This window comes from Girardinichthys multiradiatus, chromosome X, assembly GCF_021462225.1.
Source record: "Girardinichthys multiradiatus isolate DD_20200921_A chromosome X, DD_fGirMul_XY1, whole genome shotgun sequence".
Classification (NCBI taxonomy): domain Eukaryota; kingdom Metazoa; phylum Chordata; class Actinopteri; order Cyprinodontiformes; family Goodeidae; genus Girardinichthys; species Girardinichthys multiradiatus.
Genome location: NC_061817.1, coordinates 31,237,571 through 31,256,287, shown reverse-complemented (window position 1 = coordinate 31,256,287; position 18,717 = coordinate 31,237,571). Strand labels below are relative to the sequence as shown.

The 18,717-nt window shown below is 41.0% G+C and overlaps 2 protein-coding genes across 7 annotated transcripts in view; one reads left to right on the top strand and one right to left on the bottom strand.

Annotated features, from left to right (window-relative positions):
* LOC124863342 (protein phosphatase 1 regulatory subunit 1B-like) overlaps nucleotides 1-2,707 on the bottom strand; it is a 30,365-nt gene extending 27,658 nt beyond the window's left edge. For 4 of the 6 annotated variants that reach the window (XM_047357683.1, XM_047357684.1, XM_047357685.1 and 1 more), the window contains exon 1: nucleotides 2,269-2,707. In XM_047357683.1, coding sequence (XP_047213639.1) covers nucleotides 2,269-2,382 — 114 coding nt within the window. In that variant the 5' untranslated portion in view covers nucleotides 2,383-2,707. The remainder of the gene's footprint in view (nucleotides 1-2,268) is intronic. The other 2 variants (XM_047357681.1, XM_047357682.1) reach the window with 2 other exon arrangements.
* A 9,858-nt stretch (nucleotides 2,708-12,565) lies between these two features.
* On the top strand, nucleotides 12,566-16,873 carry LOC124862393 (neurogenic differentiation factor 2-like). The gene is made up of 3 exons (XM_047356279.1): nucleotides 12,566-12,669; nucleotides 12,801-13,006; nucleotides 14,638-16,873. The coding sequence occupies exon 3, from the start codon at nucleotides 14,645-14,647 to the stop codon at nucleotides 15,782-15,784; it is 1,140 nt and encodes a 379-aa protein (XP_047212235.1). The 5' UTR covers nucleotides 12,566-12,669; nucleotides 12,801-13,006; nucleotides 14,638-14,644; the 3' UTR covers nucleotides 15,785-16,873.
* Nucleotides 16,874-18,717: the final 1,844 nt, after the last annotated feature.

Genomic DNA, 18,717 nt, shown 5'->3' with positions numbered 1-18,717 from the left:
ATACCAAGACATTTTGAGACAACTTTATGCCCAACTTAGCAAGTACAGTTTGGAGATGTCCTATTCCTGTCTCAACACAATTGTGCACCACTGAGCGAGTTTGGTGTAGAAGAACGTGACTGTTCTGCACACGGCCCTGACCTCAACCCAACACAACACCTTTGGAATGAATTAGAGCAGACTGCAAGCCAGGCTTTCTTGTCCAACATTAGTGTCTGACCTTTTTAATGCACTTCAGGAAATTCACCAAAAGTTCCCATAAACACGCTCCTAAACCTTATAGAAAGCCTTTTCAGAAGATGGAGACAATTGTAATGGTTTGGCTAACTTCACATTAAACACCATGGATTAAAAAATTGGACATTCATGGTTGTGTGAAGGCAAACAAGCAAATACTTTTGACAGTATAGTTTAAGTTGCATTCTTGACCCAGCTGAGCATAAATTCAACTGACTTCACTAAGTCGTAAAATATTTTTTTCCAAAAATGTGCAGCTCAGCTTCATTAAAACCAATCTGGACTACAAGGCTGCTTTGGTAGTCCCAGTTGAGACAACAATGCTTAAACAATGATATTATCTGAAAATTAGTTCAACGAGTCAGCTGAGAGAGAAACTGTTGCATCAACATTAACAACATGATGGTAGGAAATTTAGGCTGAATGATCAGCTCAGACCAAATAGCTGCTGTTTTCTCCCTCCTCTCACTGAGTAGGAGGTACGGAAGCGTCTCCCTCTACAGCATCAGCAAGTGTTCTCGCCTAACATACCCAAAACATTGTATTGTTGTAAACAAGCTATTTTTTTCTAACAGACAGATCTGTCCATTACAGCTGACCTTTTAGATCGCAGCTGCGGGGGAGCGTTCGGTGACATAGTTGCACTGGCTGTCTCTATAGTAGCAAAACCAATTCATTCGATTGTGGTTTTGGGATTTAAATGCCATCGGAAAGAACACTGAGGGGTAGATCATTGTGAAACAAGTTGCTACTCAGTAGCCAAACACGTACTTGTAAGGGACAGTAATTGCAATGGGAGGGGTAGGGAATGAAATGAGTGCTGTTGACTGTTATCCCCTGCCCACCCACACATCCCTGGAGAATCCCATAAAACTTAAGTAGATGCTATCGGCTTTTAAACATACATAAACACATGCTCTCCTAAATGCCCCTTCTGTTTCCTGTCCTCCCCGAACAGCAAATTTGTTGCAACAATCTGCATTCATTCACCTGCATCCAGGGGATCACTTATAGACTGCATGCCTTGTTGCCTGAATTTTAGCTCTAAACTGATGCAAAGACATGAACATATATTACAATCAGGAGGTAAAAAAGTCAAGTTCCTATCCAGAGCTGTCTAAGACAAGTTTAAAAAGTGTGGCTAATCATATGGTGCTTAAGCAAAGAGAGTCCAAAACCCTGCAAAGACGGAAATGAGACCATCTTTGAAAAAAAAAAAAAAACCAGCAGCTCACATATGGTATCTTGGTGTCCTGTGGTTATTTGGAATAAATGACATAGAGTAGATTGCATGAATGTGTGCATATGTGAGTGAAAAACTCATGAAGCATTACAACACAATTTGACAGTCGATGCGGGAGTACACCCAAGACAGATGAACCCACAGGTCATATTTGCTTCTTTACCTTCTGTCATGTAGCACATCTCCCTCTTATTATCCCACCTCATCTTTCTTCAGGCTCTCAGGAGGAATGAGCCATTGGCCTCAATCTTCCAGACCACTATGGCCCACTTATCCCCGATCTATAATAAGAGCCCCTAGCATGACAGCTAAAATGAGAGATCAGTGTTGCTCTATCAAAAAAAAACTATCACAGAAAGAAGCATGTTGTTACTCTTGTAGGACAACCAGTGTCAAGGATTTACTAGAAAAGCTCAGGTTAAAGGTTTGACTGTCAGAAAAATAATCACCATGGCAATCAAGTGACAAATAAAATGTCAGCGAACTGTTACAGCAAACTATTAATGACTTTTACAACAATGTCACATTGTGAAAGGGGTCAAAATGAAAACATACAGCAAGGCATTCATCATCTAAGGAAGTAGAGGGAGGGAAATGTCATCACAGTTTTTCAACAGAGAGACAGGCTCAGGCTTAAAATGCAGTCCTGTGGAAAAAAAAACTTGTTTATATTTTAAAAGGCTGAGAGCAGCTGGATTTAGGTTCAGGTTTAAACACGCAAACAATTTAACAGCTTAAGCTGATCTTTCCTCTTGGTTCAAATCGTAATCTGTACACTGCCCGCTCACCATCTCCACTTGCCGAGGGTCCAGGTTGGTGGGAGCCGAGGCCGGCACAGCAAACTGGATCCTTTTCCTCTCTTTGTGCTCTCCCTCGACGTCAGTTGACATAGAGGGTTCCATGTTTCTGGATCCTGGGGCTCTGACTCCCAGTGGAGGCCAAAAGATCTATGCACCCTCTCTGGAAGAACCTCCCACAGCTGGGTAGTCCCACTCCTGGCAGCTTCTCGCTTTGCCTCACCTCTGCACTGCCAGACTTTCTTCTCTCCTCTCTTTAGAAAAAAAAAATACAATTGCATATACTTGTTCCTACCTCCTGTCCACTTTTTAGCTGTTGTTGTTCTCTTCTATCCCTTTGATGTTAATTCAGTCTGCCTCTGTGTGCTCTCACCTAAAACCTATGCAGCAGGAGTTACTGAAGCATGTCCTCAGATCTGGCTGTGTTGTAGGGCTGTAGATGGGTAAGAGGAGGGGAGGGCCCAGCAGGCAAAAGAAGGTGGAGACATCAAGAGAGGGAGTGGTCTGAATTAATGGGGGGAGGAGGAAAAAGAAGGGACAGGGGGGAGCTGCTGTGTAAGTTAAGATATATATATATATATATATATATATATATATAATATATATATATATATATATATATATATATATATATATATATATATTATATATATATATATATATATAATATATATATATATATATATATATATATATATATATATATATATACATATATATATATATATATATATTTCATCACATTTACTGAGCCCCTTTTCACTTTTATTTGTGAATGGGAGATGTATGCTTATTTATGCCATTCAGAAGCAGAACTTAAAGACGTTTCACAAGATTTGTAGGTGGTGCTCCACTTAATAAAAGAAAAGCAACTTATTTTCAAAAATGAGTAAGCAAACAATGCTATTGAAGCAAAGAAAATGCAAAGCATTCCAAATGCATTCAACTTCTACTACGGTTTCCATATCTTGTCACAAACATCGATGTATTTCATTAGGGTTTTACTTACACCAACACAAAGTTATGTAGTATAGTTAAGTGGAAGGAAAACAAAACTGACCTAATAAAACCCTTTTCTCTTACAGTTCCAGCTGCAGTTCTTTTGCTGTGTGCCTCTACCAGCTTTGCACAGTGCCTGTAAATGGATTTTGAAGGAAAATTAAACAGAAACTCTCGTGTGCACCAGATAACTTCTCCAATTCATTGTGTAACTCAGAGAGTATTTCAGGCTACTGTGTAAATACCTGACCTAATTGTGCTATATTTCTAGTTTGGGCTGCAGTACAATGACATTGCTGCACAGCTTGCAGGGCATCATGTTTATGTTGTTTAAGAACAACACTTAAAAGGAATCTTGTAGTCCTGTGGTGTATTTCGGTAAAAGGCGTACATGAAAAAATCTGGTGCACACAAGAGAGTTTTTTAATATATGTTTTCCTTCAGTATCCCTTCACGACCTCCGTAGCCTTCCACATCAAACAGCTGACAAAATTTGAAACGTTTCCATGGGTGGTAATACTTTCACAAGGCACTGTGGAGTTTTGATGTTTTTATGCCACGCAGATATTGGGGGGGCATTACTGCCAGAAAACAGACATTTCAGAGCTACTTTCAGGGACTGAACACTAGCTGTTATTTTACTCACATGGCAGAGGGATTTGGACAGTGTAGAGCGGTGGATTTGGCCCGGGGGCAGATTTGAGCTTTGACATGAACTGGAACGAAGGAGATGGCTTTAGTAATGGCAAAAGAGGAGGAGGTGGTGGAGGAGGAAGGGTATAGGAGGCTAGGGGGGCTTTGCTTGCAGAATATAGAAGGTCAAGGTAGATTTGGTGCTCTGGGAGAGTTTCTACATCTACAGACTTTAGAATAGAGAGTAATCTGAATGTTTATCCCGCTGGTGAGAGCATTATTTATTTATTATTTTAATCTTTGAGTCAACAAATCCCATCCCTTTCAAAGATGAAAAATGAATGATGTGGCTTGTTTATGCAGAGTTTAACACATCCCTCACAAAGTTCAAAAACAAATAAACCTTTCTCAGTCACAGTGGTTGCATAACTTGTAGTGTGATCGGCAAGAATTGCACAATTTTTCAAGGGGAATGACTAATAGGGCTCTGTGCCAGAGTCCAGCTTGCTACAAGCCGCAGCATTCTAGTTTTTATTCAAACTAGAGATTGAGTCATTTGTGGCAAATGAGAAGCGAATGATTAACCACAGCATGTTTGATACTTAAATGGCTGCTTAATCAGAACACAAGGATGTCTTTTACAATGATTAGATATAAAAAGGCATCCTTAAGTTTTCTTTCTGCTTCCAGTGAGTATATTAGAGTGGGTATATGTTGTTTTACAGACAATATGCGAGCCAAGCCATGAAAAGTCTAATCTTTAGACTTGCCTCAAATGCTTGGTTTGCAAAAAAATTAAATATACTCATCTCGTTTTGTTTTGCTTCCGAGGTGGCAGACTTTCTGATCTTTATAAATAGTTCTCTAAAGTTTTAAATAGTTTTCTAAAGATACTTTTGAAACTGACAAATGAGCCTCATTCTAATTTATTGAATATGACTGCATATTATTGCAGAATATTGCAAATTATTAAAGCTTATGTTCAGCTTTGCTGATGAGACTAAAACTTTGCTCTAAAGTGTTTCAGCAACAATTGGCACAAGAGGTGGAACAAAGTGAAATCTGGTTTAGAGATCACACATAGAAACCATTTATAACAAATTATAAACAGGGAAAATAATCTAAAAATGCTGAAATAGATAAATCATTTCATCTAAGCGACGGTCACCTTTCTGACTCTAAACCCAAACAAGAGAATCTGATTTGGGCTCTCTGTAAATCCTGTTTTTGGTCCTCTTTTTTTTTTTCATGACAGGATTCCAGCAACATTTACTATTCTCTGCACTGTTAGTTTGACACCATCTCTGCTGTAGAATGCACCAATAAACAGCAAAATATCACATTTTACAAACATCCCCCTACCCCCACTCTTTGACTGTACAGATTTACAAGAGAGGGAAAGTGTTCAGGTAGGCTTTCAAATCTATGACACAAACATTCCAGAGCAGCCAGGCATTATAAAATTCACACACTGTCTGTCAAATTAACATAATTACAACACATTGCTGACATGCTGACAAATAAAATTTGCTGTAATTGGAAATCAAACAGATTTTCCCCAGTATACAAAGTTTTTTTTTTTTTCTGCTGATTTGTTACCATTTATTCAGTTATTTTTAGAAAACAGTGTTATGTAAAAACAGCTGGACAACCTGCTCTGTGTTGGTGGATCTGAATCCTCCCGAGAGAATGTTTGTTTCTGTCTCTAATTAGGTTATATCACATATGCTCTTGCAAAGCTAGCATTTTACTCACATTATTAGTGCCTAAACCCATCCACTTGCAGAACCACATGGTTCCACTTCTATTTCTAAGCTCTGTGTGTGTGTGTGTGTGTGTGTTTAAACATTGTGGTTGCAGAGGTGTCATTACATCATTGGTCTGGCAGGACTAAAGGAAAAACCTGCTGAAGATAAATCACACTTGCAGCGTCAGAAGTCAGACCTCCTACAGCATTCAGGGACAACATGTACGCAATGTTTGACACGTGTCGTCTAGAGTAACACATATACACACACGCACAGACGCTGGAGACACAACATGCCAGCTCCAAAGTCAGATTAGAAAAAGGCAGTAACCCTAGCTGCAGTGGAGCTGCAGGACACAAAAACATCCCTGTTATAAAAATAATGTAGACCTCCAACAGATGATACCTGAACTACTATAACGCCCAAATGCATTCTGGGTAGGTATCAAAACATATAGTTTGCATCACGTCATTTTCATTGTAGTCTAATTTTCTCCACATATTTTGGTTGATTGTTGCAGTAATAAGCTGTTTGCAGAGGATTTTCAGGGCAAACATTAAAAGATTACAAAAGAGGTTTTGTACCAGTGTAACAAGTGGTGATTCTGCAGGGAGAGGTGTAGCTCATCAGTCAACGCCTGACGGGACTCCTCACTGATCCCCCCTCCATCCTGTTGTATAAGCAACCCATCACACAATAAACAGGTTATATTCGCACGAGAAGCCTCAGTCAGGCTACCTGGGATTGCTGCACGTCCAGTGATTCTCAGCACCAACTGGAATGTCTCAGTCCGTCTGAAAGGGGATGCACTTGCTCCATCTACTGGTCTACATATGTAATAACACGTTCCAAAGAAAAGGTGTTTTATTTATTCACTTTTTCTGTCATCTACAAACCACTTGGGTGGGTAACACTAGCAAAAACAAGCAAACTAAGCATCTTCTTGGAGCCCCTAAACCAACTGGAACCCTTGTCACACAAGTCAGGTTTATAAATGTTATTTTATTTGCAAGTTATACACCAGTGGCAGTTGTCCACAACAAGCTGTGATCCGTGATATTTTAATTGTGCTATCTAAATCAATGTAGTCAGACTTTGAAGAGTATTTTTAAATAAATCCTAGCTGTTCTTACACTTCATCTTCCTACAAGGTGTCACCAAAAGAGCAGGAGTAAGAACAAAATGTAGGTTAAGCTTACTAAAAACCGATACTCATCTAGAATTTGCAAGCAATAGCCTAAACATCCATCAGCAATGCCTGCTTATCATTTGTCAGGACTGAAGGCGGGCTGTACTTGATCAAGAGGTCAGTGGGTGAGAGAAGTTTTAAATCCAGAACAGGGTCAACAGGGGCAACAACAAGACAAGAAATCATTCACGAACATGTTCAAGGGCAATTCAGAAGCTCCAACTACCATACCATTCATGTTTTTGGACTGTGGAACAACCAGACAAAACCTTCACTTGCGCAGAGAGATTATGCAGCCAATAAGCAGCAGAGCAATGGCCCTGGCTCAGATGTTAAATCAAGACAATGTTGCTGCAAGCAACAGTGCTTACAATCACAGAGTTAAGGAGAAAGGACATGGGAAAAAAAAAAAAAAACAGAGGATCTGGGGTTACTTGTCAGGTAAAAACTACTTGAAACAAAAATCAGACTTTTTTTTTAATCAAATCTGCATTTAGATCTGAATTTGTTTAAACGGTTGCTTGTAAATTTAGGAGACACATTTAGACTGAACATGTCCAAGCAGAGAATGGGTCACATGGCCAAAACCATGCACACACTCATGTCTACACACAATTTAGAGTCACCAATTCAACTAACATGCATATGAACATGCAGACTTTGAAAACAAACTAGGGTAACCAGAGAAAACCCACACAAGCATAGGGAGAACATGCAATAAGGATTTGTCATCATTTAGGTGGTCTTAATCCTGCAGCCTTTCTGAAAGTCCCTTATCTGCTTTTTCAGTCATGGTCAATCAACCTGAGTCTTTTTGGCCTGGTATTTTTGCGTTCACTAAACCACCTAACTTTAATTGCTTAGTAAAGGTAAATAGGTACTTTGTTAAAAGCAGCCTGTCAGAAAGACTAAATTTTTCCTAATTCCCTTCAATTAACAAATGAATAACACCAATTTTACAAACATAAGATCACAACCGGCCTTCATTTAAGTGCTAACTGTATAACAATGAGAACATTTGGTGAAAATCTGGTATAAATCTTCATCGGTTTTCTGTATGTGGGGAGCAAAAATACACAGAACAGATTTGGGTCTGGTACTGTGACTGTAAAAAAGATCGAGTTCCTGGTGATATTACTGACATTTTTAATGAGTAACTTGTATATGCTTGTATAGTCAAATCCCAAATTATTAATACCCTGGCAGATTTACGTTTAAGTTTATTTTAATTCAACCAAGAAGTTTGTTTCTGATATGAAATAAAAAAGGCATCTCTCAGAAGATAAAACAATGTAAAAGGGGTAATATTTTTGAAAAAAGTCATTCTCATTCTCTCTGGCATGTCCAAAATTACTGATACCCAGAAGGTTAGATCTGGAAAATCATAAAACTAAACTCAACTATGCTTTAGCTGCAAGTCGAAGAATCTGTAAAATGTACCAGTTGGTGTCCTCAATAACCAAACAAATTGTATTTGCAATACAAGTTAATCGCAATGTATTTCTCTCTATTTTGAAACACTGAAGGAACATTTTCACTAATAGAAGCTGTATTTGTGTATAGACAAGATTTAATTAGATATAAACTACAGAAACTACAACTAAATGGTTTATTAGTACATTTTTTTTTACCATATTGTAAATATGCGGCCACCATATTGGATTTTGGCATTAGGTTAGGGAGGAAACGCTGTTTGAATTTTGACTTCAGTGTATGTTTGGACTTTCAGAGGTAATAGATGAAAATGTAATCTTTCTTTCTTTTGGTGGCAGTATTGGTTAAAAAGTTGTAGTACTGATTTAAAATTTAAAACAGAGGGGCTACTCATTCTAAAAAGTTTTGACAACTGCTGTTCTCATGGTTACCACCAGATGGCAGCCTTTTCCTACATTTTCCCATTAAAGATGTCATTCCTCTAGACAGAGGCTTTAATTGAAGTGAGGTTCTCATTTGAAATAGAAAGCCATTTTAACTGTTGGCATCATTTAAAGACATTTTGCAAAAGTAATGATCCCTTCAAGGAGGCAGTCTCCCAACAGGGAATAATTTCCTAAATTTTGAATGTAAGGGTGAAGAAAACAGGAAGCTTTATGGGGATGTCTGAAAATGTCGGCATGATCAAACTATGCTTAACTTTCTTCCTAAGATTTTGAGAAAAACAACCAAGCAAAAGATGTGTTTGTCTGGCGGATTGGGACATATGAAGTAAGGGATGTAGCAGGTGGAAGACATGGTGAAGGAAGAAACAGTGGAGGACATGGCAGTAGGGCAGTGATTTAATTAGCACCCTCTACCCCCTCCAGCCCTTCACTCATAGCATCAATAATGCATGGCCCCTTGTTTCTACTGCCATAATTAATCCTCTCTTACTATAATTAAAAGCCAAAAATCCCACAAGATGGTTCGGCTTGGCCAGGCAATGGGTAAGGTTGGCACAGAAACTAATGAAACACTCACCCTGTGGACAGACGCATTGACAGGATAAGATGGGTTGACAGACAGATCAACAGTCCAAGCTAAACTCTCTCACAGACATGGAGGATGAGGCATGAGGAAACCTGAAATTCAAGAAAAAATTAACAAATTACATGAAAATATTGGACAGAGAGAATTGTTCCTTGAGCTTGCATGTTGGATTTGTGAATAAGCGAAAGCAGAAAGAAGGACAGATTCACGAGCGCACAGATCCACACCGAGGCATACAGAGATTTACTTACAAAAGCATCCTGCTCCCAGATGAGATCCTTCTCTGCTGCAGCCAAGCCTTGACAAGAAGAAGAGGTGGAGCTTTCTGATGCTGCAATTAGGACCACACTGTCTGGGCAAGCAAACTGAAATGAATATTTCAGTCCGGAGATCTCCATGGGTACCTATCTGTGGTGGGGGCCTGGCACACCTACAGGCACACATTCAGACACCCGTGCACACACCAGTGAATACAAAAACTACCCATTCTGCCAGAATAATTTGTTTACCTTCTAATCACAGACGCCACAATCATCAGATCAGGATCTCTGTTCACTTTCATTGAACTATTGTGCAAGTCGTGATAGATTTGTATTAATAGGAGCAGCTTTTCGTGTAGCTGATGCCTCCACCTTTGTGAAAATGGATGCAGGGAGTATGCAGGTCTGGCTACATGCCAGGAAACAGCTCAATTGGAGGAGCAGAGGTCACTTCTGACTTAATGTCTTCTCCTGAGTCTCTGACTCCAGCATCATCTTTCTGCAACAGAAAGCACTCACCTGACTAAGTCACTAGTCAAGCATTTTTAAGCAGCGTCTGACTTTAGGGGCTCTGGTGCCGGCAGATCTTCCTCACAACACCTCACTACTGTAAGAGCACTCCCTTCGGTCTCCCTCCTGCCCTGCTGTCCTCGGCCCCATCTCCACTTGATTTATCGCCCTAAAATACCACTGCACTAATTAGTCAAGTAATTAATTAATAGGCATTTGCATTTGTGCATATGCAATTAGGGGGCTGAAGAGAAGAGAGTGCAGCTGGGGTCCGGGCGTCTGGTGGGGGGAGGTGGGAATGATGATAGTGTGTTCTATGTGAACGTGTTTTTCTGCACATGTGGAAGTTTGCACTTCTCACAGAACGAAGAGCAGGTCATCACTACACACGTCTGTGAAAGATAAGGAAAATCGGGGACGACTTTGAAATGCGAATGGATGTCATTTGACCTTTGATGATTTGATATCTTAAAGAGATAGAGCTGCAGTTTTTGCATGTTGACTGCATGCACTGAAAAGCACAGCAGGTGGACCCTACCTAGACTAATCCGCCTTCAAACTGGACACAAAGGGATTCTAAAATGCCATAAATCCAAATAAGCTCTCCTTGGACATTTTAATATCAGATCAAATTCTCCTTGATTGGTGTTGCTTTAAACCCACTGCTGGCTAAACTCGAGCTGTTGACATTTAACATTCATTTTGGCAAGGTGACCCGAAGGTTGTTTGGAACTTGTTGAGAATAAACCCTGTCCCCTACTGTTCTCTCTTGACCGTTGCTGTCCCACCCCCATCACCCCCCATGGTGCAGCTAAGGAAGAATAGGGCATCAATTTGGCTAGTAGTGATGCCCCTCTGCACACTTGCATGCTGACACAATCACATCATCGTGGTCAGGGGTAGTGCCAGGTTATCATCCGAGCTAATCACATTAGGGAAGAGACACATTAGTGAGTGTGCAGCACCACTGCTCTCTCGTCACTACTGTCATGCTGCTTGTGACCCCCCAGATGACCCCTGCAAACTCTGAAATGGCCCCAGAGTTGTGTCTGTGGAGGAGATTCCGGGCGGGCCCAAACCCAAGGACATGATGAGCTTCCATTAGCTATTTATCATCCTCCAGGTCCCTGTTCTCTCAGCCCAGTGGGTCTCCTCGTGCCAACTTGGAGTTTGTGGTCATCAAATTCATTTCTACCACATTAACTTCGATAATACCTCCTAAATAGAGAGATCTCTGAGCTGGGAAGAACACAATGCAGCAAACCAGACACACGAAAGAGAACCAGGAATGCTTGCATCTCTTCTGTTCATGTGCCAACATGCCTCCTCCTTGTTCCTGGGCACCTCTGCCAGCTCCAACCAGCATCAATTCCCTGTCATCCACCATTGCACCCCCTCTTCCTCCTCATTTTTCATACATCCCTCGTGGACATGCACACCTGGGTCTCACGGTCTCGCTGTTCATTCCTTCCTGATGCTTTCCGCTGCAGGCAGCCCTCACTCAACATTGCAGAAAACACAAGATTTCAGACAGCAGCTACCCACAAACGTTCAGCTGCATGTGCAGTGTTACACGTTTTAATATGATTTCATCTGGGACTCTGGCAAGTGGGTCGGCCTCAGCCGGAGCCAGGCCCAGAAGAGTCAGAACAAATCACAATTGGTTTTGGTTGCCGTTCCTCTGAATTTCATGAAGGTATAATTTGATCCAATTAGGAAAATAAATAAACAATATGCCTTCTGTTCCCTGGCCTTAATGCACTTATAATGCATCCCCACCCCCCCTGCTCCCACTCAGGCATGAAGGAATAAAATATGGTTTGGAGGGTGAATCAGAACTAAACCCAGTTTACCCAGTGTTCATTTAGTGAAGAGTTTTATAATGGGCTTAATGCAGCATTGTTTTTCATCTTTTCAAAGTGATAACATGTAGATGAACATAATTAATTGTTTAATTGATTGCTTGTTTAATGGATTTCATAGCTGCACTTGTTTCTGATTAGGAAGACGTCATGGCTTATTTACTATACAGTCACTTGAACATATTTTACAGATGAAACTGAGGCTGATCTTGCCAGATTATACACTGACCTCACTATACTCACATGTCTGTATATATGTATGGCTTTTAGTAGCATCTTTCTTGTGGTGATTGCAGCATCCCACTCACTTATTGGTCATTAACAGTGAGTTTGGCAGGTGGATGAGAAATTTGGATTTTAAAAAGTGGCCTACATGTCTGGAGGCAGCAGCTCAGGTCAGAAAGGATGAGTTTTGTTGTTCCTCCATTTTATTTTCTCCCTCTCTCTTCTGTTATTCCTCGTTTTTTTGTTTTTTTTTTCTGGCTGTGTGAGCGCTGCCGCGGTGACAGATGGCGAAGCCCTCCTCCTCCTCCTCCACCACCACCACCATCTCCATCTCCTCCTCCTCCTCTCTCTCCTTTCCTTCTTTCACTCTGTGTGTCTCTCGTCCCCCGGGAGGGCAAATCTCTCCGAATGCGGGCGCATGTCAATCACCGGGCTCTCATGTGATGGCTCTTGCCGGTGACGTGCCAGCCATATGGGCGCTGGCATCACAGCCATAGCTGGTATGTAACCCCTTCCCCGGTAGCTCACGGTTGCCATACGTGCACTGACACACACACACACTAACCCTCTCTCTCCCTCTCTCTCTCACACACACATCCATGCATACATGCCCTCACGCATGCACACGCAGACACGCCAGGACGCCGGGACAGGAGGACGCACCGTGCGACCCATCAGCAACAGTAAACGACATCCGCGCGCATCCTGCACCTGCAAGCTGACGAAGAGCGGTGCTTCGCTCGCTCGTGCGTCCCTGAAGATGGTTTGAAACCAAAGCGCATGGTTTTCTTCCTCTCGGTTTTTGCCTCCCATCAGCCGCGAAAAGCGAAAGCAAAGGTAAGTCACATTAAAAATTTAAAAACAGAAGTAAATAAAATAGAAATACAAAATCCTAAATGCAAAATGTTGAAGAATAATTTATCAAGCAGATTAAATGAGAATATGGTTCTAATTGATGGCTGTTGGGGTTTTACGCACGCAAGTCGCTTGTAATTCGCAGGCTCTTTTGGCATTGATCCATATGGAGATCTAATCATCTAATTGTTCTAGCAGGTTCGCATCCATCTAACGCAATGCAAGCGCTTTAAGAACAAATATCACACGGATCGCACAAGCCTGGTCGGGCTCGTAGCTTGGCAATAATGTGGCACTGTCAGGTTTGCCCTTCAACTTCTGACACCAGAAGCTACCTGGATAATAAAAGCTATTAGATAGACGGCCTGTGCCAGTTTCACCCCCTCTTGGATCGTTTTTCAGGGAATCAGTCCTGAGGATTGGAGTAGACCCTGGTAGCAGTTTATAATGTTGGACACTGATTTGCTGTCGAGATTCCTGCGCTCGGACGATGATGATCTGATAAACAAAAGACAACAAGAGAGACAATAAGAGATTTTTTCTTCTTTTTTTATCAGCTCCATGGTTTGAAATAAGGAGGTCCATGAAAGCTTATTGGGAGAACTATTGATAATTTTTTCTCTTTTTTCTTTTTCTTCTTTTTTTTATGATTTGCACGTTCAGACTCGGGGCAAATGAAAGGGTGGGACGACGCCACTGACCGTGACAGGCTTGATATATATCTATTTGTCCACTTTTTCAGTCTCCAGTCATTATTCAAAAACACTCAGGACTTCAGTGTTTTATATTTTTAACGAGAGCTAAAAGGATACAAGCGATTTCCATTTGTAAAATCTGAAATCACGCACTCGTGCATACTGTATTATGTGTGAAATCCATTTCGTGCAATATGCATGTTCTGTTAATTAAATGTTGTTGCGGGGTTTTTTTTCTCTAATTGTGGAAACCTCCCGAGCCTGTGATTTAAAAACTAGATTTTGCCCCTGGCACAGCCCCCGAGGTAATTAAGCGAGCATCAGAGCCCACACTGCTGCTGCAATATAAATGTAACATGTTAAGAGGAAAGTATATATATATATATATATATATATATATACAGACCATTAAATATATTACATATCTGCCAAATGCTTATATAGTAAAATCTTCCTCGGAGCAATAAAATAATCTATTTTCTCTGCTCTGATGTGCGCGAAGTGGATGAATAGTGCTGGAATGCAGCCAGAAGTATATATGGGCGTCAGGAGGAGTGAAAGCAGGGACCCCCGTGGGACCTGTAACGTGGCCCCTGCCGCTGGGACCCGCTGCGAGAGGACGCGACAGGGCAAACCAGTGACAGCAGGGAATTAAATGGGGATCCGTCCAGCTGTAAACTGGTCGAAAGCGTCGAGACTCAATTTCTCAAAATTCTTCATTAGAGTTGTGTAGAAAATATGCCCCTTTATTTTACACTTTTGATTTATGCTACAGTAAAACAATAATACTATATAACAAGCCTATAGTCTGTTTAGGATGAATTGTGCAGCGGAACACAAGTTTTTTTTCTAAATAGAAGCCGTTGCAACCGAATTTCTCCCACACTCCCTCTGAGTCTATTTTTTTCCTCCCTGCAGATTCACAATGTTGACGAGGCTTTTCAGTGATCCTTCGTTGCTTCCCGACGTGCAAAAATACTCCGCTTGGGCGGAAGACAGCGATGGAGAGGACCAAAAAATCAAAGACGAGGATCAGGATGCGCAGGATGACATGGAGGCCTCTGACCTGAGGGGAAGCAGTCGGACGCACTCTGAGCATGCCGGGGATGACGACGAGGACGACGACGCGGAAGAAGACGGTGAGGATGGTGAGGATACTGAGGGTGACAGGCCCAAGAAAAGGGGCCCTAAAAAGCGCAAAATGACCCGGGCCCGGATCGAGCGCTCCAAGGTGCGGAGGATAAAGGCCAACGCTAGAGAGCGGACCCGGATGCACGACCTTAACTCTGCACTCGACAATCTGCGTAAAGTTGTGCCCTGCTACTCCAAAACACAAAAACTGTCCAAAATCGAGACGCTGCGTTTGGCAAAGAACTATATATGGGCCTTGTCAGAGATACTACGCTCTGGGAAAAGGCCTGACCTTGTTTCCTACGTCCAGACCTTGTGCAAGGGGCTCTCTCAGCCCACTACCAACCTGGTGGCGGGATGCCTGCAGCTGAACTCCCGAAACTTCCTCACTGAGCAACAGTGTCAGGACGGGGGCAGGTATAGTTCCGGCTCCTTCTCCATGCACTCCTACCCGTACCAGTGCGCGCGTCTGTCCAGTCCCCACTGCCAGCCGGGCTCGAACTCGCATCCGCTGAGGACGCACGGTTATTGCTCGGCGTACGACTCCCTGTACGGTGGGAGCGGATCGCCGGAGTATAACAGCCCCGAGTATGAGGGCCCTGTCAGCCCGCCATTGTGCATCAACGGCAACTTTTCCCTGAAGCACCAAGGTTCTGGTTCCCCGGAAAACGAGAAGGGATACCACTACTCTATGCATTACTCTGGCCTGCCTGGCTCCAGACCCGCAGGGAGCCACAATCTGGTGTTTGGCTCCTCAGGGGCCCGGAGCGGCATTCACTCTGAAAACGGCCTGCCTTACCACGACATGCACTTACACCACGAGCGGGCCCCCGTGTATGATGAACTGAACGCGTTTTTTCCACAATTAAAAAGTGAAGCCCATCGTGCGTCCTCTTGTTGTCAACAATCCACCCTCGACACACTTTTGGACTAAGCCCGCCAGGATTCAGGCAGTATCCTGGAAACAATAATAATAACAATAATAAGACCTGTCACTCATGTTTTAATTGGTGTTTTTTTCCCTTTACTTGTCAATATCCAGTCTGTTTTGCTATAGTCAGGGATGTAGTGGAATTTCTACAACATCTTTTTGCGCTATAAAAGCTTTCCATCCTTTGAAATTGACATGCATTTCAATGGGATTTAATAAACAAACCGCATTAAAAAGAGAACAATAGGGTTTGAAATGATATTCATCATGTGTGATTTGTGTTTGTATTAGTGATTGTATGCATTTTGATGGAAGGACGTCCTATTTCACCTCCACACATTTTTTCTTGTACCACTACATCGCTGGCTATACAGCAACACTCCCCCAATCATGGTGACTATGTTATAAAGGAAAAATAAAGACAACATCACCTGCAAGGGACAAAATAAAATAAAAAAATCTAACAGGAGTGCAAAAACAAATGCAGAGTTGTTAAAAAAAAAAAAAATAGAAGATGTGTTAGTTGGGTTGTTTTTATGAAAATGAATTGTATATTTTTTCCGCCAGGAAATCAGTCGTTTGGCATCTATGCAAAACCCTACGAGAGCACGAAGCAAGGCAGTAAAAGGCCCAGAAAGACACTGATCCAATGACAGCACTGTTGCTGCACACACACACACACACACACACACACACGCATACAAACACACACACTGGCATCACAGTTAAGAAATCTGACAAACAAAATCGTCAATTGAATTCAAACACTTTAAAATACACTGGAACTGACCATGGAAGATATTTCTCACTTAATTTATTTCTATTGTTTTGTTAGTCTAACAGGGTCATTACACTGTATTTTTGCTTTATTGCCTATGTTTCTTTAATATCTGTTGTTATTATTATTATTATTATTATCATTATTACTGCACGTGTTTTATTATTTATTTTGTAATTATTGTTAATAGTTCAAGGAAATGAAAGAACCCCTGTGTTGCTGGTCACTTTTTCTTTTTTTTTTTTCATAGAAATTAAAATCTTTCAACTTTGTATTCAGCTGACTGTGTGGTAAAATAAAATAACAATAAATGAGACTGTGAAACTGTATTATTTTTTATACATATATACACTAGCTAAACATGCGCGTACCCATGCCAGCAAATACAGATAAAAGCAGATATTCATTTATTACACTTTCTTTTATTATGAAATGTTCCTGCAAAGAATTTGGAAGAGGGAGGCTGGCATAGCTTGGTGAGCCGCAACCTGCAGGAGCTCCTTTGAGCATGGGGGCAATTAATGTTAATAAATAAGAAAGGAGGGAGAAGGTTCTATCTCATTCCTTTCTAATGACGTAAAAATATATATTTTTTTTCCTTTTTTGGCACAGAGGATACAACATAATCTTGTAGCCGTCTTGAACAATATTTTTTTTTATTCGAGTTGAGACGTTCAGCAGGTTATTCAAGCTGATCATTGCTTACCCACCTTACAAACAGCAGGTGATTAAATGATGCCAATAGGTCACTTTAAGAGCATCAGAGTGGCAACTGAAAACCACTAAAGTTACAACAAAAATACAAAATGTTTCTCAGCAACACGGAGAGCTCCTGATTTTTGTTACATTTTTTGATTTAGCCGGCTGGAAAACATTTTAGAAGATAGTTAACTCTAAAGTTTATGTTTCAAAAGTACAAATATATAAGAAAACGAAAGGAAATAAATGATTTTTTCACCGGTTTCAAAGAACTTGAATTATGAGAGATAGAAAGACCGGAACGAATTTTAATCAAATCTGAAAATCTTTCGGTGCATATTTCCAATTAGTAATTCAGCTGTAGATGAAATTCATTTATTTGTTAATTATTCAATGGAAAATGGAAAATTCGCTGTCGATTCTTTCATACCTTATTTTGTCATTAATTCGTGTTGATAAAACCGAAAATCTTAATTGATATGGAATTTTAAAAAAATAATGTAAAATTGACGTTAACATCCGCAGCAGAGGAAAGGTTTTGTGTTGTGAATCTAAAAAAATATATATATTTTTTGGTGGGGTCCAAACACATGTTCCCACTCACAGGAGTGCAGGGGGCAGCCGTTGTCACCCCGGCTGGGTTTGGAGCGCTGCCCCGGGACCCATATGTTCTCCCCAAAATGTCCACGGCGCTGTGTGCGGTCAAGGCACAGACCTTTGTTAGCGGGTTTTGATTAATAAGTGCAAGTGTTTAAATGCTTCCTTTCTGTTTAAAATAAACCGAAAATGCTTCGCAGCCCATCTTTTAATTGTATTCCTGGTCTGCTTATTAAACTGCTTATTGATCACAATTGTCTGTTTTTATATCTGTAGGTCCACGGTTTTTTTTTTTTTTTTCCTAATGCACCTTTATAAATATGGATATTTGGGGCCAAACAACTCACTTGGTTCCCTTCTGCTGAAGAACAAAATCACTTTTAAAATTGGCTCTAATTAAAAACAGTTTTAACAGGAAAATGAAAGGGAAAAACAACCATATGCAAGTTTTAAGCTGTGGATTGCAAAACCCAAAGAAAATAAAATACAGCATCAAGTAATCAAAGTACGTGAACTTAGGCTTCCGAAGACTGCACTTCTGTTCCGAAATAATTGTAACAATGCTTGAAACATTGCGTTAAGCAGCAGATTATTTATTTTTCTATATTGTACAACAGCTTTTTTAAAGACATTTGGCCCATTTTGTAGATTAGGACGCATTTGGCTGACTCACTGAACAATATTAACTCCTTGTGTTATATTTTGTAGGTTAATCGGTTTGTTTTGTAACACAGTTTACAACCTGTTCTGCTTGGCAGATATTTCCACCTGTGGGACTCCCTGCAGGGAATCAAACCAGTAACCCCGCGGGGTTTCTTCAGGTTTGCTCAAAAAGCCAAGGAAGCTGTTAGGTCGTCTCTCT